At 36.0% G+C, this 23851-nt stretch overlaps 3 protein-coding genes across 3 annotated transcripts in view; all 3 read left to right on the top strand.

Moving 5' to 3' along the window:
- Positions 1-11: 11 nt before the first annotated feature.
- On the top strand, positions 12-5866 carry LOC107037564. The gene is made up of 4 exons (XM_015256184.1): positions 12-50; positions 237-258; positions 1988-2322; positions 3433-5866. Exons 1-4 carry the CDS (start codon positions 12-14, stop codon positions 5722-5724), a joined length of 2688 nt encoding a protein of 895 aa, XP_015111670.1. The 3' UTR covers positions 5725-5866.
- A 2704-nt stretch (positions 5867-8570) lies between these two features.
- LOC107037578 (U5 small nuclear ribonucleoprotein 40 kDa protein) lies at positions 8571-12398 on the top strand. Its single transcript, XM_015256200.1, has 6 exons — positions 8571-8776; positions 9104-9233; positions 10225-10538; positions 11115-11387; positions 11779-11944; positions 12236-12398. Exons 1-6 carry the CDS (start codon positions 8663-8665, stop codon positions 12286-12288), a joined length of 1050 nt encoding a protein of 349 aa, XP_015111686.1. The 5' UTR covers positions 8571-8662; the 3' UTR covers positions 12289-12398.
- A 3625-nt stretch (positions 12399-16023) lies between these two features.
- Positions 16024-23851, top strand: part of LOC107037563 (collagen alpha-1(II) chain) — a 14640-nt gene continuing 6812 nt past the window's right edge. Inside the window, exons 1-11 of the mRNA XM_015256183.1 lie at positions 16024-16204; positions 16564-16614; positions 16988-17038; positions 17414-17445; positions 17523-17579; positions 18479-18583; positions 18646-18784; positions 19904-20028; positions 21113-21319; positions 21974-22072; positions 22732-23028. Of these exons, the coding sequence (XP_015111669.1) occupies positions 16024-16204; positions 16564-16614; positions 16988-17038; positions 17414-17445; positions 17523-17579; positions 18479-18583; positions 18646-18784; positions 19904-20028; positions 21113-21319; positions 21974-22072; positions 22732-23028 (1344 nt within the window). The remainder of the gene's footprint in view (positions 16205-16563; positions 16615-16987; positions 17039-17413; positions 17446-17522; positions 17580-18478; positions 18584-18645; positions 18785-19903; positions 20029-21112; positions 21320-21973; positions 22073-22731; positions 23029-23851) is intronic.

Raw genomic sequence — 23851 nt, 5'->3', positions numbered from 1 at the left:
CTGCATAGGCAATGCGAAGTTGGCGTCGCACTTGTGTTTACAAATGTGAAGTAACCTGCGGATATTCATCATTTTTCCATTCATTTCACGTTTATGTGACCTGTTGCGTCCTTTCGGAGTTCATTCCCTTGATTCGGCTCTATATATTCGAATTGACCGCCGTTAAGAGTGCATTGTTGCTGGCCAGCAAAACAAGGAACAATATTTGAGTCTGGAATGGTGAATTGTTGTGTTAGTTGAAGGTACGTGCAGTAATCAGTGAGTACAAGGGAGCTACAAGTATTTTGAGGAATGTATATTGGAGTATTCAATAATATTTTCATTCCATATTTTTGTCAACCGCTGCCTTACGCCCGGAATTACAAAAAATATACAGGGTGACCCGAAACTCCGGTTTAAAGGGGAGCAGAATGCCTCGAATTTTCCAAATTTTTGGAGCAAATTTCCCCTCGAATTTTCCTATTGATCTTCCTACAAATTGAAGTACATTAACCTCCAGAAGATGATAGTGAAGATTAATGTGTTTTGGGGTCAAAAAATATTAATAACTTTGAGCAGGAAATAGGGGAGGTTGGGGTAAAATGGACACTTTTTAAAAAATGTTTTTAAAAAAACAACAAACTAAAACTAAAATAAACTAACTCGCTAACTCGCTGTGATAACTGTTAAACAATAAACTTTTTTTAAATGTTTTTTTTAAATGTTAATGAGGAGCTGAAATGGTGATGAAATTTAATAATTTTCCTTTCAATACAAAGAACAATTCTTTCCCTTTGTGACGAGCCTAACCTGAACTCAATTGATAAATTTTTTTCTGAGTTATGAACAATTAAAAAAAAGTCTACAGTGTCCATTTTACCCCACCCTCCCCTATATTAAAAAATTTTGAGGTAATGATGGCCTTCTGTTACCCCTTAATCTCTCGAGAAATGAAAGGGCGAAATTCTGAGTCTCACGTCGATCGGTGATCAGGAATATTATTCCAAATGCTTTCGTCAGAGATCGATATGCAGCTGGACATAAACGTTTTGGAATTAGAGTCTGAGCTGTGCAAGCAGTCTCATGGTGTTATCTGAGTGCAGTTTCCGTTCTAAAAATGGTCGTCTAGGGTGAACAGGCCAACACCTGGACGATTTCACCTTTTATTGAATATTCTATAAATAATAGAATGAAAACTGTACGGACAATTGTCGTTATCAATAATAACACTCATGTATAATCATGTGATGAAGTTTTTTTTCGAAATATCAACATTACAGCAAGGAAAAAAATAAAATATTCGGGAGGTACAGTGCTGGGTGGCGTGGCGCTGCAATTTGCTAAGCATCAGTGACAAAGTGTCGTGGAGAAAAAAAAAAAGTTCTCTTCCGAAAGAGTCAGATGTGGGAAATAGCACAATATTTTCAGGAGGAGAATCACATCCCGAAGATTAAGAATCTATTTGGCCTTGTATTTCTTCACATTCAATAAAAAAAATTCACATGTTTGTATAAACTGGATGAAAATTCTATATTCCTCCAGACCGTCCATGTATTGGCCATCCGCCGTCCATCTATTGGCCCTAGTGACCAGTTATTCCACTTCTCCCTCATTTAATTATTCTTCTCTTCATTTTTTCGACTTCAAATTATTGTTTTTTCCTGATTCACATATTCTTTCAGGTCTAGAACTCATTTTTCATTCATTTAGCTGCTTCATCGATTTTAAATCCTTTAATGAAGTTCAACATTACGTCCATTACGCGAATTCTTAACGACATGTGGTATTTCATTCGTCCTCAATGAGGAAATAACGTAATATCTCCGAATCTATGGGAGATAGCGAAATTTTCGTAATAACCTTTTTTGTAGAGCGATTCGAGGGCTACAAAAAAGGTCTTAACAAAAATTTTGCCATCTCCCTTAGATTTCGAGTTTCATCATGACAAAATGCATTACTAAATACGCGAAATGATAACGTTTTACTATTCTGCTCGTTCTATTTTTAGTATGCAAAGGATCAATCATGGATAAGAAAAAGGCAAAGCTGGTGGAGAGCAAAACTCCGGCGCAACTGCTCCACGAAAAATTAGCGAAATGTGGCTCAACAGCCCAATACGAATTGGTTTACGATTGGACGAAAGGGACGACCAACGTCCCGAAATTCACGTGGAAAGTAACAGTCGGAGACCAAGAGGCCTTTGGTACAGACAACAGTAAAAAAAAGGCGAAACAAGATGCAGCCCGGAATCTGCTTATGCAAATAAGCGATGATATTGAACTATTGAAAGCACTTCCACAAAACACAGGAGAGAATATGCAAAACCACATTGGAAATTTGAGTGTATGTATTCATCCATTTATTGTTTACCTTCGGGGCTATTGTTGTCTAAATAATCAAATTATTTATCGTTTTATTATTAATATCAGATTGTTTTCCATGATTGTATTGTTTAAACTTGGAAGGTCTGAATTGGATTCTCCAAAATGGGAACCATTATTGCGCATTTGAAGAATCTGGAAAATTGAGAAATCTACTTTTTGAGGGAGACTTGTTAAGTAATTGGTAAAATGCAGTTTTTGAAGATTACGACGTAAAAATTAATTCAGTTCAAAAGTATGTTCTTTGAATTTCACTTATTCAAATTAACTTATAATTTTTTTTATTTATTAAATTTGATTTAGTCAACAACGAATGTTAAAAAAAATAATTCTGTGCAAAATGTGATTTGAATGACCCTGGATCTTCATAATTTTGTTCAAATCTTTTTGATAACTGAAAATAGTTAAATCTATAGTCTGGTCTGTACCAAACTGTAAAAGACTGGCTATTCTTTCTCCAGTGAAATGCTTTTCTACTTTTGTAGTCGAACATGAGAGCTCTCATCTGAGCCCCACTTGACCCTAAACTTTCAGACATTTTACAATGATTTTATGATTCAAATTTTGTAAATCTGAATTTGAATCTCGATGTCGAACCTTTAGAAAACATTTTAAAAACCTGAAAAAAAAATTAAAAAATACTTTTGGAGGAAAATAAATGAAATCATTTATAAATTGCAAATTTTCCCAAATTACGATAATTTTCTGCAAATAATTTATAAACAATCAATTTTCCTCCATAAAAATCATGCGTTCGCATTTATTCATTTATTCATATTCAGAATTTCACCAGAAATCGATTTCCTGCCTAAAAAAATTAGTTTTCCGAAAGTTTAAACAATTTCATTTATTCATTTATAACCAACGAATATGTCAAAAAATCATAATTCTGTGCAAAACGTAATTTGAATAGCTCTGGATCTTTATAATTTTGTTCAATTTTTCTCCCGCAATTTAATCGACAAATTTGATGATTGAAAATGACTAAATTCATAATCTCGTCTGCACCGACCTTTAAAAGATACTTTTAGATACCCTCAACCTAATGACATACTCATTCTCATTCTTCCAGATGTTCTGCGCCCGAAACGAATTACCCCAACCACAGTACCACGAAGACATCGAGGACGGCCCAGCCCACAAACGAAGATTCTACTGGAACTGCATCGTGGGTCAGCACCGAGAGGTGGGAGTTGCCCACGCGACAAAATCAGCCAAACAGTTGGCAGCGCAAGCAATGTACCTCAAGCTCGTGGGTTTGATAAGCAACCCCAACGACGCCGACTTGCCGGACTACCGACTCAACACGGAGACCATGCCCCTGTGCAAAATCGAGAAATCCGAGAAGCTTGAACCCCAAGACAAAGACGAAATGGATGTCCCAGAGGCCGATCACCACGAGCCAATTTCCCCGGAGCCACTGGACTTCGACGAAAGGTACGACGACGAGGATCGAAGACAGAGCGTGAGGTATTCACCCCGAAGGAGGGAAAATGAACATAGAATGGATCGAAGATACGAGAATGAAGACTACAATAGGATCGACTACCCCTCGACCTCTCGATTCCCACGATCCGAACGTCCTCACACTCCAGAGCGCTCTCGAAACATCACAATTGCCAGTGAAGAATGTCTCGAGAGGAAGTACAAACTGCAGCTGTCGTCGTTCACCGAATGGGACATTCCCGTCGCCTCAGAAATGCCTCGTCATGACGAAGCTCCAGGGGAAAACGATCCAGCTACTGCAGAACCCCATCTTCTTCATGATTCTTCTAATGTTAAAAGAGAGATGAAGTACTCCCACAGTATCGACGCTGCGGGAATAAACGAAGACGAGAACAATCATTCACTCTCACACGCAACGTCTGACGACCCACGAGACCCTGAAGTCACTCAAGACATTAACGATTTAATGAACACCGAAAGTCAAGAACACGAAGAAGAACCTGGGGTCGACGTAACAGAACACAAAATTCAACCGGAAGTCAAGTTCAAGATTAAATTGGGGGGATTTGCTACTCCTTCAATTCCTGCACCAGATGCTTCTGGTTCTGCTATCGAACCGCAAATCACGGCGTCTGGGGGGCGAGGAGACATTCCTAAAAGTCCTGAAAGCCAAGTTTCTCAGGTAAACGTTAGTCCTGATGAACGTGTGGATGGAAGCGATTCAATTGGGCTTCAAACCGGTCGCGAAAGTAAATTAAAAACTGAAGATGATGATAAGTCTAATAAACATGGAATCGAGGGCAGAGGGACTGATAGCAGATATTCTGCGACGATAAGCAGTGCTCGTGAGGCAACTGAGGCATCTCGTGAACCTGGGGATTCGTCAGATGTGACCGCAAGGGCAGCAGCTCCTCCTGAGGACAGAGACCTGTTCCCAGAGTATTCTATGAAATTGGAAATGGCAGATTTATCGTTTAAAACGGGAACCATGGACGTGAGGGATTCTCGAGAACGTTTGGATAATACGGATAACTGTACAGGGGTACATGACGATAATAATGAGTCTAGGGGTAATTCTTTGGAGGAAGTTATGAGGGAATTAAAGCCTGAGCCTCTCATGGATATATCGTCTGAGGGTGAACACACGAGTAATGATTCCTGGGCTGGTCTGAGACGAATGGCATCGGCGAGGGGTGCGTCGTCAGCAGCAGCTGAGACTCTGAGTGATTGTAAAGTTCAAGAGGAAGGGCCAGAAAATGGAGACCAGAAACAGCTCTCAGAACGTTCGACTCGAGAAGTCCATTCTAATGCACTGAAACGTGAAGATTTTGGAAGAGGAATTGATGAGAGAAGTTCATCACTGCAAAGTGAGAGAGTGAGAACTGTTGATAATGCAGAAAGGTTGAATGGAAGTGCAGAAAGGTCCAATGGGAATGTCTGCCTGACAGCGTCAGCGTCGACTGCTGGTGGAAAGGAAGATAAAATGAACGGAAATTATTTGGATCAGAAGGAATCTGCAATAACAGGGAATGGGGAGCCAATAGTTGAAGTGAAGAAGCCTCTCGACATGACAATATCTCACTATTATTACATGATGCTGACTGAGCATGGGATAGACTTGAAACCGAAAGTTTGTAACAGGATTTGTGATTTGATTGATGCACTGGCTAAGTGGGATGTCGTTAAGAATCCACATATTGTTGAGGAGGGAATTGCCATTTTGAAGGATATTATTGTCCTCATTGATCTCCATTTGGATAGAGTGGTTTATCAGGCATATGATGGAGAGTACATTGTTGTTATTTACATCAACAGTATTTCAGAGATTGTCGAAATGGCGAAAAAATGTGATTTAAATGAGGCGAATAGGGCTGTCTTCTTCAAGGTCATCAGTAGGCTGGACAAAATGTTACTGTGATTTCGATATTAATTTCTACTCAATTCCGTAGTGAAATAGTGAAATTGTTCAAGTGGATTTTGACTTTTGTTAGTTTTTAATGAATATCTTGAAATGTAAGGGAGATGGCGGAATTTTTGTTATGACCTTTTTTGTAGAGCGATTTGAGGGCTACAAAAAAGGTCATGACGAAAATTTTGGTATCTCCCGTGGGTTCGGAGATATTTCTCGAAAACTCAGCTAAGGGCTAAGTCGACTTAAACCGTTTTATCACTTCGCTATTTAATTTTATTCTTGAGTTCAACTGTTCAGAGGTTTTTTACTCATTGAAAAGTATATATTCTTCATTTTTGCAGAATTTCAAAAGGGAAAAATATTTTGCGCAGTTCGGTATAGTACAAATTTGCGTATACCTGTAAAAATTGTTGAAATTGATTTATGTTCTTTGTATCTTCATTTTGATAAGATAAAATATTCTACTGGCTTGGCTACAACCAGTTAACCATTGCAAAAACTAGATAGAGTCAGTATAAACAGTATAAAATCTAACCTAACGAATTCACTAGAAAATTCTATTAGTTCGATTAGTTTCGTCTATTTTGAAATTCCACCGCTTCTCGGTGCTTTTCTGCACAGAAAATTTCAAATTGAGAAACGATTTTATTTAAAAAATCTGTAGAATTTTTTTTTTACACAACTTTTGCATTGAGACATTCTTTATAGAAATTCCTCGCCATAAGTTTTCAACAACAAAAATTTCTGTAGAAAATATCTCAATGAAATAATTTCTATTGATGGATCAAATTTGATTAATTTTTCGTATGAAATATTTTTTATCGAACATTTCTATGTAAAAAACGCGGAAAATCAAAGGAATTTTTTAATGAATAGACAAAAAAATGATGGAATTTTCAATGAAAATCCAACTGAATTTTCTTGCGAATTCGTTAGATTTTTTTATGAAATATGAGATAACTTTTATTTTATCAACTCCTCGAATATCCTATTTTGTCGCTGATCTTCCCGTCTGTAGATTTCACCGATTGTTGTGAAGCGAAAAACCGCCCCAAAGTGAAACAATGTTAAGTCATTTCTAAGTATTTCTATGTTGCCAAATACAGTATATTTATTTCTTTGTGCATTTATTCTGAGAGGATGGCTTGAGCACAAGCAGTTGACCATTGTAAATCTTAATCAATCATTCAAAGTCTTATCTACACGGACGAAAAAATTTAATAGAAAAACCTATCGAATTCGTTAGAAAATCCTATTGAATTTCTATTGAACTGTTCCATTAGTTTTTGGTCGATTCTATTGAAATGGTCAATAGAAAATATTCAGTAGAAAAGGTCAATAGAATTCAATTTTTCCTCGGCTCAAATTTTCCAAGTTTTTTCGTTTGATTTTCTTTATGAGAAGAAAAGAAAAATAGAATGAAAAAAACTAAGAAAATTTGAGTCGAGCAAATTCTATAGAAAATATATGAAAAGAATAATTTATATAGAAAAATCGAATTCTGTTAATTTTTTCTATTGAATTTTTTCTATCGAACATGTCAATAGACTCAGCCAAAAACTAATAGAAAGTTTAATAGAAATTCAATAGAATTTCCTAACGAATTCGATAGGTTTTTTTATTAACTACTTATTTTATTATTATTTCTCCGAATGTTCTAATGTCACAGATTGTTGCGAAGCCGAAACATCCTCAAAGAGAAACAATATTAGGTCCGTTCTGGGCATTTCTATGTTGCCGAATATAATATATTTACGTTTCTTCGTGTACTCATTCTAATAAGATAACTTGAATACAAGAATCTTGTTAGAGAGCAGTTAACCGTTGTAAAAATCGAAATGAGCCATTTTGTTAAATCCGTTGCAGTATAAAATATTATCTACATATCCACATAAGATTACTTATAATTTTATTATTTCTCCGAATTGTGTACGTAGAATGCAGACAACAAGGACATGGGCCATGCTGGCCTGGTCCCACCGATACGAAGATAAACTATGTGATGTCAGTTCAAAGTATTTTGACGTTACCAAATACAATATATTTTACTTAAATTTCAATGATCATTTCCATACCTTCACCTTCATCCGAGAGAATTGTATTCCACTGATACGTAAACCGCAAAAGCAATTTTAATCTTTGATTAAAAAAGGTTTTTCCACATTTGCGAGTTATTTTTCTTGTAGAAAAATAAACTTGAAGAAAAAAAACAAGTGGGAAATTCCTTTCGTCACAACATAGTCAATATATTTTTGCTAATAAATTAGAATTTTACTTGCGAATGGAATTTCCATGACGATCTAATTTTAATTTAGTAGTAATTTTAATTTGGTAAAGCGGTAGAACGGTTTAAGGCCCGGGTGGATTATCTTTCGAACGTTATCTCGATTGCCTTTCCCTCTTCATAATGTAAAATTTCTGCTGTAATTTGCTTAATTAAAAATTTTTGCTTTTTTTCAACATTTTTTTAACTGTACACTTATAATTTTTGTAGACTCCAGGGCTATGTAAAACTGAATAGCAATTGGAGATCATTTCAGATTATCAAAATAAAAAAAACAACCAAGATCACGTCCGAACGATAATCCATCCGCTAAGTTTTCGAGGAATATCTCCGAATCTAAGGGCGATACCGAAATTTTCGTAATAACTTTTTTTGTAGAGAGAGTTGAGGGCTACAAAAAAGGTATCGACAAAAATTTTGATATCTCCCTTAGATTCCGAGATATTCTTAAAAAACTGGGGAATGGTCAAAATCGACTTGAATCATTTCACCGCTTTTGCAACTGAATTCTTCCGCTTAATTTCAATCGATATGGCAGTTGTCTATAGGTGTCAAGGTTTAGGTTATGTTATAGCTTCGTTAGGTGTGTGTTGTGTCGATGTGTACATTTTTTCCAGCAAATGATTGATAGTATTGGGATAAAGCAAGGAAATTTATAAAATGCCCACTGCAGACAAGAGGAAAGGCGACGAGATCCTGGCTCTCGTGCCAGCCTCAAAGAGGACAAAGAATGAAGTGGTGTTCAGTAGCAGAGAAAAAGCTGTCGTCCAGAATGTAAGTGCACCTCAAAAGTTCCAATCGCCTTGAATTTTCTCAAATTAATAAGTGCATAGGGGAGGGTAGGGTAAAATGGACACTTTAGACTTTTTAAAAATTATTCATAACTCAGAAACAAATGTAACAATAGAGCTCAGTTTAGGCTCATTTCAAAGGGAAAAAATTGTTCTTTGTATTGAAAAAAAAATTTATTAAATTTCATCAACATTTCAACCCGTCACTAATATTTTTAAAAAAGTCAAAAGTGTCCGTTTCACCCCAACCTTCCCTAAATGAATTTGTTTCACTAATCATTAATTAATTTGGAATTCCACTATATTTTAGGGTCCACCACGAACGTCCTCCCTGATCGCACCGATTATGCTGTTGGAGGGACATCAGGGTGATATTTTCTCACTGGAATTCCACCCGGAAGGACAGTATCTCGTGTCTACGGGTTTCGATCGGCAAATTTGTAAGTTTTCAATGAACAAACTTGATTGAAAGCTTGGCATATCGCATGCACCAAGAAATTCTATCAGTATTTTATTAATTTATTGGTTTATTTGAGCATTTTATCGATGCCCTGGGGTAAGAATGCAGCCCCTAGGGGCAAATACAAGATTATTAAATGATATAAACCAAAAAAACCATAAGGCATATAAAAGAGTAGAATAACAATGTTTAAATTTACGTAAAAAGCATTCGTGACTAGTCCTATTGTTCCTTCATAACATAAATATCAGTGTCCTTCAATTAGAGGTACAAAGTACTGAATCAGAAGTGGGAATCTATTGAAAATCTATTGGAAATTGCTTTGTTTTTCGTCGATTGTTATTTGAGGTAGATCCTAAGACAATACTATACTGAGAGAAAAACGCCAAAGTTCTCAAACAAGTCTTATTTGTGCCAAATATGCAGAGCAAAAATAGATTTAGTAGTTAAAAAAAATTGCATTCTCTGTAGACGCAAGAAATGTCATTTCTAGGACTACTTCGTTATTCGATACTCCCATACGTATTTTGCTCACGAAAAATCGTCGTTTTATGCGAAACAAGGGATTGTAGTTTTTCGTTTCGGCTGTCTAATAATCACAGACAAGAAATGAACCCTTAAATGGAATAATAATGATGATATGATAGCAATCTTGTAACTTAGGGATTAAATATTTCTTGATGAATTTTCCTCTATGAGATATTTTTAACCTGAAAAGGCACCGTCTGGTGTGAATTATCCACCTCTTGAGCCAAATTTTACATTATAAGGATGGAAAAACAATCGAGACAACGTTCGAAAGATCATCCACCCGGATCTTAAACAAGAAATTAATTGTTAATTCATTGTTTGAATCGAATGAGAAATGATTTCACGAAATATATATTTTTTAGAGTTGAATATACAGCTATTTAGAATGCTTTCAATTGCTAGGCAATATTGTACACTAAAATTCTTTCGAATTGTTGCAGTCATTTGGAATGTTTATGGCGAATGTGAAAATATTGGAGCTATGTCTGGTCACAGTGGAGCAGTGATGGAGATCCATTGCAGTTCCGATGGAAATCTCCTGTATTCAGCTAGCACAGATATGACTCTGGGCTTGTGGGACATAATAGCAGGAACGAGAATAAAGAAACTCAAGGGCCACACCTCCTTCGTTAATTCAGTGGCCGGAGCACGCAGAGGCCCAACACAACTATGCTCTGGAAGCGATGACAGCACTATCAGAATCTGGGATCCAAGGAAACGGGGTCAATGTTACACTTTGAATAACACGTATCAAGTGAGTTTCCTGATTTATTGTCATGTTTTTTGAAAACAATACAATTGTTTTTTTTTAATCTAGGAGAGTTCTAAAAATATTATTATTTATTCAACTGAAATGAATATCTATTGAGTTTTTTTTTATAGAAGTCATTCTCCAGACATTTATTTTATTAAAATTCTTGACCATAAATTTTTCAAGTTTCTACAGCTGTTGCATCGTTTCGCTTTTCATTTCATTCACTGAGGAAAAATTATTTCTGCCGAAAAACTATATGCTCCACGTGAGAATATTTGATGGAGTGACAGATTTATTTGAGGGAAATTTTTGTCGTGATCATCAGAAATATAAAAATTTCACATTTAATTTAAATCTAAAAAAAATTAAATCTAATAATCTAATTATAATTAAATCTAATTTTATCTGTAATTTAAATTTAAGTTTAAAAGTTAATTTGAATTTAACATTTAATTTAAAATTTATATTTTTTCGTACGTGTCCAAGGAACCATTCGACTCGAAACTACCCTGTAAATTCACCCCAAAATTCCGCCATCGGATTTAGTGACACCTTTTATTGATTTTTCAATCACAGGTAACAGCAGTTACGTTCAATGATACAGCTGAGCAAGTCATCAGCGGGGGAATCGACAATGATATCAAAGTATGGGATTTACGAAAAAATTCGGTTCTCTACAAGTTGAAAGGGCATTCCGATACCGTCACTGGCATCAGCTTGAGTCCAGATGGCTCGTACGTACTATCAAATTCTATGGACAATACTTTGAGAATTTGGGACGTTCGACCATTCGCTCCATACGAAAGATGTGTCAAAATGTTGTCTGGTCATCAGCACAATTTTGAAAAGGTAAAGAAAGAGTTTTCATTATTTTTAAGTTCACACAGTTTAGTTTGTGAATTTCGATTTCATAGTTACACCAGTACAAAATAAAATTCTCGTACAAGAATTATGCTTTTTTGAAATGAAACCTCGAATGAAACAATTTGCACCTTGGTAATTATCAGATGAATATCTTGTTGCTTCAAAAAGTTTTTACTTGTTGACTTTTTTTTCACCCTCTGCGCATTTTTTCGTTAATATAAAATAATGCTTCATATGAATGAGGGTTTGAGGGGCTCTAAAGACCCAAGAAACAAAGAAATTTTGTTTTGTCTGTCATTTTACCCTTAGATGTGATCACAAATGGCGTCTTTTTATCGCTAAAAGGTTTTCCGACATTAATAAACTTTATTCACAGAATTTGTTGAGGTGTGCTTGGTCTCCAGACGGTAGCAAGGTCTCGGCAGGCTCTTCTGACCGATTCCACTATATTTGGGACACGACGACTAGACGGATTTTGTACAAATTACCCGGTCACAACGGATCTGTCAACGATGTTGACTTCCACCCGAAAGAACCCATTGGTAAGTTGAAGATAGAACTTTCATTTTTCGAGATTTATTCATATTCAGAATTTTACCAGAAATTGATTTCATGCCTTAAAAATAAGGTTTCCGAAAGTTTAAGCAATTTTAATTAATTATTCATTATATATTTTTTTTTTATTTCATTTATTTTCTTTCAAACTTTTCTCACGCAGTTTAATTGACAAATTTGATGAAAATTATTGAATCTATAGTGTGGTCTGTATTAAATTGTGAAAGATACTTTCATATCCTTAACACCCATCTAAATTTGTCTCTTTTTCGTTTCAGTTTGCTCTGGATCAAGTGATAAACAGATATATTTGGGAGAGATTGAACCATGAATTATGAGGGTAGAATGAAAATTGTGCTGTGGACGTTCCAGATAGATATGACTGCAAGGGGTGCGAACATTTTTGAGACGTGACAAAATAAATTAGAATCTTTATAAGAATTCTGATGTATACGTTTATTCAATTTCCTCATCATGTCTCTCTGTACTATAAAAATCCAAAATGATTTTTTATTTATTTTATTTATTAATAATGTCTTCTGGAGTCCTATGTTGTTCCACTAGCATGGGGGTATAACGAGGCGAATTGAGCCGCCTCAACACTGAGAGAAAAACGACAAAGTTCTCAAACAAGTCTCACTTGTGCCAAAAAAAATAGCTTTTTGAAAATTATCAAAAAAGGATTTTTTTGTGCGAAACACGCAGAGAGTGCGGAATGAAACATTTTTGTCGCAAAAATAGATTTAGTAGTTAAAAAAAAATTGCATTCTCTGTACACGCAAGAAATGTCATTTCTGGCACTACTACTGCGAAAAACCTTTGTTTTATGCGAAACAAGGGATGGTAGTTTTTCGTGTCGGCTGTCTAATAATCACAGACAAGAAATGAAGAAAATCTAATTAAAAATCTATCTGAAGAAAAATCAGGGAAAAATGTCGAGGAAAGTAAGACGTGCCACCATTGAAGTTTGCTGAACTTTTTTATACATTCTCCTCTCCCTCAAATGTGACTCGATGGTCAGCCCGCAAGGGTTTTTCGCTAAAACTCTAAGGAATTACCTAATAAAGAGGAATTTCTATCAAACGCGTGACTGGATGGCCATTCCTGTAGGGTTTGGTCGCTGCCAAATCTACAGAGGTGAGAGAGTTGTTATAAACAATACCAATAATTATTATATTATTATAAACAAAATGAATTGAAATTATATAATTATATTCCGGTAACACATACTGTTAGAATTTTTTTGAAACTTCATGGAAGACGTTATATTAAATCTCACGAGTGACATTGAATCGGATTTAGGGAAAAAATGGTTATAAAATTTCAAGTTTCAAGTAGAATTCACAGAAATTCATGAGTTTTAAGTGGAAGTGAGATGGCAATTTCACAAATTGAGTGCATTTTCAGCACGGAGAGAAATATTCAGTAAAAATTACGGAACTCACAATTCGCTTACCGATTACGGAATCGACTCAGAAAATTTAAGTGACGGTATCGTAATTTTTCACATGAGATACAGAAAAAAATTACGGAGCGCTCTGGAAAAATTCCGTGACAGTTCCGTAAAATTTCCTGGAGCCACATTTTGCTTCGGAATTACGGAAAAGACGTAATTTTTATTGAATATTTCTCTCCGTGAGTGGAACATGAATATTCAGAACCAAAATGACATGGATTTTCAAATTTTCCTGAATTTTCACTGAATAAATGAACTGAAAAATCAAGTATTTTATTGCTTTCCAGATCATTCGTCAGAACCTATTTGATCTCAGAACCGAAAATCAATGGAATATTTGATATTTCAATGACAAGATTTTCTGAAATTTCAGTGGAACTTGAATCGGATAAAAATTTCCACAATTTGGTACGGAAAATTCAGACGAAAATTGTTAACTGTGCATAAAATACATGTGAACGAGAGTAAATTATCGGTTATTGAAGTAAAGTCTGAAGTGAAAGAATCTTCATCGATTTATAACAATTTGATGCAAATGATGGTTTAACGTGGCCTCTTTACGCTTCGAACGTCGTCTAACTCAGTTGATTGCAGTAGCGACAGAAACGCGGCCAAAATAATAATTTGAATTTAACAAACTTTATTGAGTGTCCGAACACGAAAGAACGGAGACAAGATGATATCACAATCGTCACTAAGAACAATGCGTCAACTGCATCATAATGTGATCTAGAACGAGATTCACGCTTCCATATTCGTATCCCCACGGAGATCTTTCTGAGAAGAAACACCACTAGAATGGCACTATCATGTGGCAGCTGCAACGACACTTATTGCATGTACAAAAAAATAACCATCTGGATAAGTGGGTCGAGCGTTTGCTAATCTTCACTGGAGCACTGGTACCCCATAGCGTTCTTCTTCGCGTGTTCATTCTCAGAAAGGAAAGGTGTGTTTTTTGGGGTGTCAACTAATCGGGAAAACAGTTCAACCCTAGCAAGAAGGGGTGGCGAAGGGAAAAACGGTAATACACAAAAAAGAATTACTTCTCACGAGTATAAACCGGTACTTGGGAGGAAGTTCACTTTTGAAAAGTTCTAAAAATACTCGTCCCAAGTACATTTTGGGTCCTTGGGTGAAGTACCACATCTGCCAATCTAGTAGAAATGGTACTGGGAGGAAGTAGTATCACTACTTACTGCCAGTACTTTTAGTACTTTTCACAAGTACCAAAGGTACTGGTGAAAAGTAATTTTTCAACTTCTCTCGAGTACTTTTAGGACTTAATTTCAGTACTTCCAATTGATTACTTGGGCTTTCTTACGCATTTTTGTAAATAGAAATGTTCAGCAGAACATATTTTGTAGGAAAAAATCAATTGATCAAATCAATTGAAACGGGAATTATTTGGATTTTTGAATTTTTGACGAAATTCGGTTTTTAGAAGAGGTAGAAAAACATTTTTAAGTTCTTATACTCAACTTATATTGAGTTTATTTGGTACTTTTGAAAAGAACCAGCCAGGTACTCAGTCCAAGTAATTTTTTTACTTGTCCCAAGTAACAAAATACTTGTGACAAGTACTGAGGTACTTCTCACCACTGCACAGGTACTTGACGCATGATACTTGCATCAAGTTGTTTTGTAACTTCGAGGAAGTACAAAAATGTGCCTTTTCCCCAGAACCTCTTGGTACTGGGTATAAGTACTTTAGCTACTGATCAAAAGTAATTTTTTTTTGGGTCTATATAGATTTAATAATGAGTACGAAAATATTTTTTTCATTACTTGCGGGTGAAGTGAAAACATTTTTTAAAAACATCATTTCTTCTCTTTTCATGGCATTTCCAGGCATTTCCACCCAAAATTAGGAAATCGAAAAAATCACGATTACAAATCAGTAGTGAAGTGGTAAACCGGTTTAAGTCGACTTACCTCTTAGTTGAGTTTTTGAAGAATATCTCCGAATTTAAAGAAGATAATGAAATTTTCGTAATAACCTTTTTTCTAGAGCAAATTGAGTGCTACAAAAAAGGTTTTAACAAAAATTCAGCTATCTCCCTTGGATTCCGTGATATTCACTAAAAACGGGTCAATAGTCAAAATCGACTTGAACCGGTTTACCACTTCGCTACTGAAATAAAAAATCATATCTCCGAAACGGGCTGTCGAAAAAATCTGAAAAAAATTGAGCGATAGTTCTTCTAGCTCCCCAATCGTAGAAAAAATCGAGATCAATTTCCAGAAGGGTGAGAGTCAGCCGTACACTCATTTGGCATGGAATACCTCCTAGTTTTTCAACAGAGCAAATTTTTTCTCTCAGCGTGTGGAGTCCCAGTTAGCGTTGCAAAAATGATGCTGTGCCCAATGGTCAAGTGACCACTTGACGAGTGCAATATAGTACTGATCTACATGAGAGGTGAAGGAAGAAATGGAGAAGCGATTTGCAAAGGGGAAAGTGGGGGTTGGAGATGGGCTAAGGAGGCGAGTGACAACCCTCCCCTGTCTCCGAAGTGTAACTCGTAAAGACACGCTGATTGTCGCAAGTTTAGTCGCCTTCAGCCCACGTTGAAGGGTGGTTGGCTCAGAGGACACACCTCTTTTGGAAATATGTGGGAACGAAGTGGCCAGATTATCGGGTTTTTTCTGATTCTTAACGTGTTACTTGTTGATGCCGGAAAAACGAGGCGGATCAGGTCTAGGAACAGCAGTCAGCAGCAAGATCAGGCACCTCCGGTAGACTACGACGAATATTATGAGAATTATTCAGATTACGAAGAAATTGGAAACGGTAAGTTTCGTATAATTAAATAAATTAATCTCGTTACTTTCTCATTAGACAATTATTTGATTCCGAAAGCTCTTTATTGATGCTTCGCGGTACAAATTCCCAAAAGGGGAAAGGAAGTTGAACACATAATTTTACGAGTTTTTCTGAAAGAACAGTGGAAGTAACTCGTCTAAGAGCTGCTCAATTCATTCCGCTGTTCCGAACGCCTCAGTAATTAATCCGTTTAACAAATGATGCCGGATGTCTCCTCTGAGTGTTTCGCTCGGGTCACGATTTCATGTGTTCATAGAGTTAATTAATTCAATGAAATTGACATGGGGGTATCTGATAATTGTTAATTAGACTGCGGGAGTTTTCAGATACAACAACTGCCGCTGTTGCAACGACACGCACAGGACATGAAGATATAGGTAAAATAAATAATTCATGCCTAATAATAATTGTGATAATTTCGAAATTGTCAGCATTCCCTTGCGGCGATTGTTACACAACTCGCAGGTGTCAAAAATACATTTACGCACTCGTATCGAAATATACTATTTCATAGCTTGTGCGTAAAGTAAAATTTTACGCGCACCGCGACAACAATAGAAACCCCTCCGCCTCACCTCCTACATTTCCTCCTCGCCCAATTATCCTTAATGACAAATAATTCGTTTGCTATGTTTTATTTTTGATTCATATGTATATATGTTATGTAGTGATCCTGTCATTGGTCATTTGGTTCTATCCGAACCAATAAAATAAAAAATAAAAAAATAAAAAAATTATTTTCGTGTTTAGGTCATGAAAGAACAACTGAATCCCCGGAGATAACAACAGTTTCATCTCCAGGTACGGTATCAAAGTTAAAATTGATATTTTCATCACGCTGTGACGAAAAGTGAACTTTTCGGCACGCTCTGCGTGCCTAAAAGTCCAATTTCCGCCACATTGTGATGAAAAATATTGTTCGTAACTCGCGAAAAAATGTTTTTTATCACGCTGTGACGAAAAGTGAACTTTTCGGCACGCTCCGCGTCCAATTTCCGCCACATTGTGATGAAAAATATTGTTCATAACTCGTAAAAAATTTTTTTTAGCTCGTGGGATTTATAACCTCCCACTCGTCAAAAAACACTTTTTTGCACTCGTTACGAAATATGCCATTTTGCACTCGTTACGAAATATACTATTAAATTTGAATTCCAATACTTTGCTTTTTTTCAGTTGAACGAATGTTTAATGACACAGACTCATCGGTGAGTAATTACAGGGCCAATGTGTCCCGTCGAAACGAAAGAAAAATTGGAAATACCTGACATGTTTTTTGTTCTAGTCAACGGAGATGGTGTCGGGGGAGAGTAATCAAATAAATTCAATTGCCGGAATACGTGTGAGTAATTTAGTTCATCAATCGAAGGATGCGAGGCAGAGCATATTTTCTCGTATAGTAATAGTTGCGGTGTAACTATCATTGATCGGTAGAATACCGCGAATTATTATATTATATTTTCTGGGGAAGGCAAATGAATGAAACAATGATGCTTAGTGCCTCGCGTCGCAATTGAAGATGTAAAATGACCGTCACTTTTTAGATCGTGTCATATGACCAAAAATAAGGGTCTTGTGACAGATCGAAATCTCCGTCTCTAAACCTCCGGTACCACTTTTCACACGTTTTATGTGTTACAGCGTTTTTTCCAAGAGCACTACAAATCATTTGAGCAGCTTCGGCAGTATTTTTCTTTAATTGAAATGCAAAAAGAATGCAGTGCCTCAGTTATGTAAGAAGTATTTACTGCTTCGGTAACTGAACACTACCAACATACAAAATATTGAAATATCAAGTTTTTGAACGCAATTATAAACCGCGAAATATAGGGGCACCTTATTAATTTGTACACCTAATATATACATGAAAGATGCCCGTGATTTCCCTTAAAAAATGGAGATTAGGCCAATACAACATGACTCTAAACAAAAATTGATAAAGGCAAAAAAGAATTTGCATCTGTAGAGATGAAAAATGACTGTCATTTTTTCTCGGCACATTGTGACGGTCACAAAAAACGGGGGATATGACCGTCATATAACGGTTCATGTGATCCATTTGCATTTCTACTTGAGACATGTCGTAAAGTTTGATGGACCGCTCAAAAGGTCAGAAAAATTCAAATAACAGAATCTAATAAAGTAAACATTTCTCATTTATTACGCGAGAAATCCTACAATGGGAGGGGAGAATGTAGAGAAAAATCCTAGATAATTTCTGTTTGTCTATCTGTGAGATAGGGTCAACAAGGACGACCAGGGGAAGATGGTCAGCCTGGTATCGCGGGAGCACCTGGTTCTCCTGGAATGCCAGGTGCCCCAGGACTCCCCGGAGCTGTACCCGATGTAAGTCAGTTCTCGAACGAAATTGTTAAAAAAGTGTAATATCTGACGAAATTCCCCTCCAGATGTCTTTATATTACCAACAATTGGCGATGGCTCAGGCGAGTGATGATAAAGGCCCGATCGACGCAGCCTCATCCCTCTATAATCCACTGAGTTATTTACAAGCACCGGTGGGGCCTGCCGGCCCGAGAGGACCGCAAGGTATTTCCTCAGATACAAAATTTAATTTTGGAAATGGATCTTTTTATCCCCCACCGGAGGTACGTTCGTCTTTGCGATCAGAACGGACAAAACATTTCGGTTCCCTAACATTTCAGTCGGAGAAGTTGCCTTCCCCCACCATCGACAACGTAAATGTGTTTGGGTAGATCTGTGTGTCCCTCTGCGCGACGGGACTGTGCAGTAAAATTACTCTCGGGGTGTGAGAGTGAAACAGGCAGATTCTTTCTCTATGTTTATCTCTTTCCTAGCTCCACCTCCACAGAAGCGTAAGGGCTTCCCGAACATTTAATTCCTTGAATCCTGGTTTCAGAGGCTGAAATGTTGAATGTCGCGCACCAACTCACGCTGAAATTTCTACTAGGGTTTTGTTGTTTCTTTGCTTTCATTTATATAATCCTTTTGATGTGTGTTTTGATGTATTTTTTACCCTCATGATTCCAGTATTTGACCCTTACATTTGACTCTTGTAATGGGGAACTTGCATGATTTTTTTTTTAATTTTTTAATTTCAAGTTTTAGTCTTAAATGATCAATTTTTCATTTTTAAATATTGGAGAAAAATCGCGCGTCAATTAATATTTGATTATCACAAGTTGAAGATTTAAACGCTTTGAAATCGCCAATGACGTCACAAGGGTGGTCGTACGCTGGACCAATCATAGAATGGCTCGAGCCAACCTAACCCAATCTTCACGTGCGCCTTAACCAATGGATGACGGCAACTCCCCTCTGTCCTCAGAGGGCCAATGAAGCGCTACCCAGAATTACTTAGGCTATTTTGTCGTCGTGACCGAAATAATATTATTATATTATTATTAAATAATATTATTATAAAATAATAATATTATATAATATATAATATTATATTATAATATTATAATATAATATATATTATAATAGTTTTTCAACGGACGTTACACATAAAATGGGAAATTAAAAACTCGAATTAAATTGACTGACTCGAGAAGGAAAAATAACAACTGAGAAGGGATGAAAAGTGGTTCTAGATTTTTCCGACGGGAGAACTCGGAGAAAGTCATGAAAAAATTGAAAAATCAATAGACTTCATTTCTTGAAGGTCATATTCTGAATTATTAGGACCAGCTGGTGCACCGGGACTACAAGGTTTACAAGGCCCTCGAGGCGAGACAGGGGATCCAGGTCTACCAGGTTTACCGGGCCCTCAAGGAACTAGGGGATTGCCTGGATTTCCTGGAAAAGATGTAAGGCAATTTGTGAAGCGCCTCTCTCTCTTTTAACAACTAATTAAAGACCTCTTGATCGGGGATGTTAATCCGGAGTTGACTTAACTTACACCGAGGTTTAACCGATGGATGAAAAAATTGAATGGAAAATCCTAGCGAATTCGTTAGAAAATTCTATTGGATTTCTATTGAATTTTCTATTAGTTTTTGGCCCATTCTATTGAAATATTCAATGGAAAATATTAAATAGAAAAAGTCAATAGAATTTTGTTTTTCTATATAACTTATTCTATTGAGATATTTTCTATAGAATTTCCTCGGCTCAAATTTTTTAAGTTTTTTTGTTTGATTTTCATGATGAGAAAAAAAGGAATGTAGAACGCAAAAAAATTGGAAAATTAAGCCGAGGAAATTCTATAGAAAATATCTGGAGAGAATAATTTATATAGAAAAATCGGATTCTATAGACTTTTTCTATTGAATATTTTCTATTGAACATGTCAATAGATTCGGTCAAAAACTAATAGAAAGTTCTATAGAAATCCAATAGAATTTTCTAACGAATTCGCTAGGTTTTTCAATTAATTTTTTTCGTGCGTAGGAAATATTCAATGGAAAATATTAAATAGAAAAAGTCAATAGAATTCTGTTTTTCTATATAACTTATTCTATTGAGATATTTTCTATAGAATTTCCTCGGCTCAAATTTTTCAAGTTTTTTTGTTTGATTTTCATGATGAGAAAAAAAGCAAAAAAAATCGAAAATTTAAGCCGAGGAAATTCTATAGAAAATATCCGGAGAGAATAATTTATATAGAAAAATCGGATTCTATAGACTTTTTCTATTGAATATTTTCTATTGAACATGTCAATAGATTCAGTCAAAAAATAATAGAAAGTTCTATAGAAATCCAATAGAATTTTCAAACGAATTCGCTAGGTTTTTCAATTAATTTTTTTCGTGCGTAGGTGATTAGCTAAACCAAAAACTGTCCTTATTGGGCTGGTGGAGGTATAAAGTCTTGCGTGATAGTCTTGAACTTTAGAACGAAATTTGGGGATTTGTTACTGGGAAGAGATTTAATGAATGACTTTCCAAAAGGGTGAACCGGGGGATGACGGTGAAACAGGTCAGCCAGGGAGTCAAGGCCTCCGGGGTTCGAGGGGGTTGCCAGGTTTACCAGGCATTCCTGGAGCTAAAGGCCACCAGGGTTTGCCGGGATTGGATGGAGCCAAGGGCGAGCATGGCGCCGCTGGTGACAAAGGCGACGTGGGCGCGCCTGGACCGACAGGGCTGCCGGGACCGCCGGTAAACTACTGTAATTTCGAGTCGATAGAGTCGAGAGCAGGTTGACGAATGCATTGATAAATCACTTTGTTTCTCTTTGGGTCTCTAATAAAAAATATTCCATGACAAATATCACGGAAAAAAAACTTGAATTTAGTGCAGAATATATTTGAATCAAGTACATTTCATACTTGAATCAAGTATATTATATACTTCATTCAAGAATATCATTCTTGATCCGAGTATATTATATTGTTACGTGATTCAACCATATTATTCTCGATTCCAGTATACAATTATTTTAAAGACTTGAAAAAAGTAAAAATACTTGATTCCAGTAAAATATACCTGAATCAAGTATATTTTACACTCAATTCATTAGCGAAGTGGTAAAGCGGTTTAAGCCGACTTATTTCCCAGTTGAGTTTTTGAGTAATATTGCCGAATTTAAGGGAGATAGCGAAATTTTGATAATTACTTTTGTTGTAGTTCTCAATCAGCTCTACAAAAAAGGTTATAATAAAAATTTTGCCATCTCCCTTAGATTTCGAGATATTCACTGAAAACTGGTCAATAATCAAAATTGACTTTAACCGTTTTACCACTTTGCTACTGAATTCAAGTATATATTTTTTTCGGGTATCATCAAGCGCCGCATATTTTCGATTTTTTAAGGGTCAAGCAGGGCCAAGAGGTGAGAAAGGGAGGGAAGGGGCTCAGGGACCGCCTGGAGTTCGTGGGATTGACGGCGCAAATGGACAACCCGGTCAATCAGTAAGTATGCGTTTTTTTTTGGGTAATAAAAGAATGTTGTTTTTTTTAATTATGATTCGTAGAAAAAACTTTTGGTTCTCGACGTCAAACCCTTCAAATCTAATTTTTTTTTTTAATGAAATGTCTCACTTTTTGTTTGCTGATTATTTATTTATTTAATTGCTTTCTCTTGATGTGTTTTTCATTTATTTGATGTTGCTTTCATTTATTTATTTATTTTTATTTTCTTATGCGTAATTTACCAAAAAAACATCATTTTTTACGCTTAAAATAACTTTTTTTTCTTCGTCGTTAATTACAGATAACTAAAATTAATTGAATCGTCGTAATTTATGAATATGAGACCATCTCCTAATTTACACTTTAACTCTAAGTGTAAAATACGTAAATAGTACTTTACGTTCAGGTTTTTCTGTGTATCCAACGAAATGTATTCAGTAGCGAAGCGGTAAAACAGTTCAAGCCGATTTTGTCTGTTCGTCAGTTTTCATTGAATATCTCGGAATCTAAGGCAGATAGCAGAATTTTTGATATCACCTTTTTTATAAAACGAATTGAGCGCTACAAAAAAGGTTATTATGAAAATTTCGCTATCTCCATTAGATTTGGAGATATTCCGCGTTTAATCGTTTTACCGCTGCGCTCCTGAATTATTCTAGGGTCCCGCTGGCAAAATCGGTTCTCCGGGCTTTCCTGGAGTTCCCGGAATGAAGGGCGACCAGGGGTTCCCTGGCCTCAAAGGCAGCCAAGGATATCCGGGCCAAAAAGGTGAGTCAGGGCGAAATGGCGAGCCTGGAGAAACGGGCGCCGAAGGTCTTCCTGGAAAGGATGGCATTCCGGGTGAGAAAGGAATTGCCGGACTTCCGGGATTAGTCGGCGTTCCAGGATTTCCAGGGGCTAGAGGATTGCCCGGTATACCCGGTACTCCCGGGCTGATGGGCGCTAAAGGCTTTCCTGTGAGTTTAATTTAATTTGTCTCGACGAATTTGTGCTTCAAGGGGGAAGTCACACCGTTTTTTTCAAGTCCCACAAATATTTGATCGGAAGTTTCGGCGGTTTCCTCGAAAATTCAAGAAAATCATTCGTTTGGTTCGTTAGAAAATGTTTGAATTCGTTAGAAAATTCTATTGAATTTCTATTAAACTTTCTATTAGTTTTTGGCTGATTCTATTGACATGTTCAATAGAAGAGTCAACAGAATTCGATTTTTCTATATAACTTATTCTTTTCATATATTTTCTATAGAATTTGCTCGACTCAAATTTGCCAAGTTTTTTTCAGTGTATTTTTCTTTTCTTCTCATCAAGAAAATCAAACGGAAAAACTTGGAAAATTTGAGCCGAGGAAATTCTATAGAAAATATCTCAATAGAATAAGTTATATAGAAAAATTGAATTATATTGATTTTCTCTACTGAATATTTTCTATTGAACATTTCGATAGAATCGGCCAAAAACTAATAGTTCAATAGAAATTCAGTAGAATTTTCTAACGAATTCGTGAGAAATTCTATTGAATTTCTATTGAACTTTCTATTAGTTTTTGGCTGATTCTATTGACATGTTCAATAGAAAAGTCAACAGAATTCGATTTTTTTCTATAACTTATTCTTTTCATATATTTTCTATAGAATTTGCTCGACTCAAATTTTCCAAGTTTTTTTCATTCTATTTTTCTTTTCTCCTCAAGAAAATCAAACGAAAAAACTTGGAAAATTTGAGCCGAGGAAATTCTATAGAAAATATCTCAATAGAATAAGTTATATAGAAAAATTGAATT

The sequence above is a fragment of the Diachasma alloeum genome, unplaced genomic scaffold (genome assembly GCF_001412515.2).
Source record: "Diachasma alloeum isolate Michigan unplaced genomic scaffold, Dall2.0 Dall_scaffold_00256, whole genome shotgun sequence".
NCBI lineage: Eukaryota > Metazoa > Arthropoda > Insecta > Hymenoptera > Braconidae > Diachasma > Diachasma alloeum.
This window is presented reverse-complemented; position numbering and strand designations above follow the sequence as displayed.

Bases quoted from the DNA above. Each gene is read 5' to 3' on its own strand.
- LOC107037564 (XM_015256184.1), top strand. From the start codon at position 12: ATGCGAAGTTGGCGTCGCACTTGTGTTTACAAATGTGAA. The intron at 259-1,987 runs GTGAGTACAAGG...TTCTATTTTTAG, and splicing joins GAAGGTACGTGCAGTAATCA to TATGCAAAGGATCAATCATG. The intron at 2,323-3,432 runs GTATGTATTCAT...TCATTCTTCCAG, and splicing joins ACCACATTGGAAATTTGAGT to ATGTTCTGCGCCCGAAACGA.
- LOC107037578 (XM_015256200.1), top strand. From the start codon at position 8,663: ATGCCCACTGCAGACAAGAGGAAAGGCGACGAGATCCTGGCTCTCGTG. The intron at 10,539-11,114 runs GTGAGTTTCCTG...TTTCAATCACAG, and splicing joins CTTTGAATAACACGTATCAA to GTAACAGCAGTTACGTTCAA. The intron at 11,945-12,235 runs GTAAGTTGAAGA...TTTTCGTTTCAG, and splicing joins CCACCCGAAAGAACCCATTG to TTTGCTCTGGATCAAGTGAT.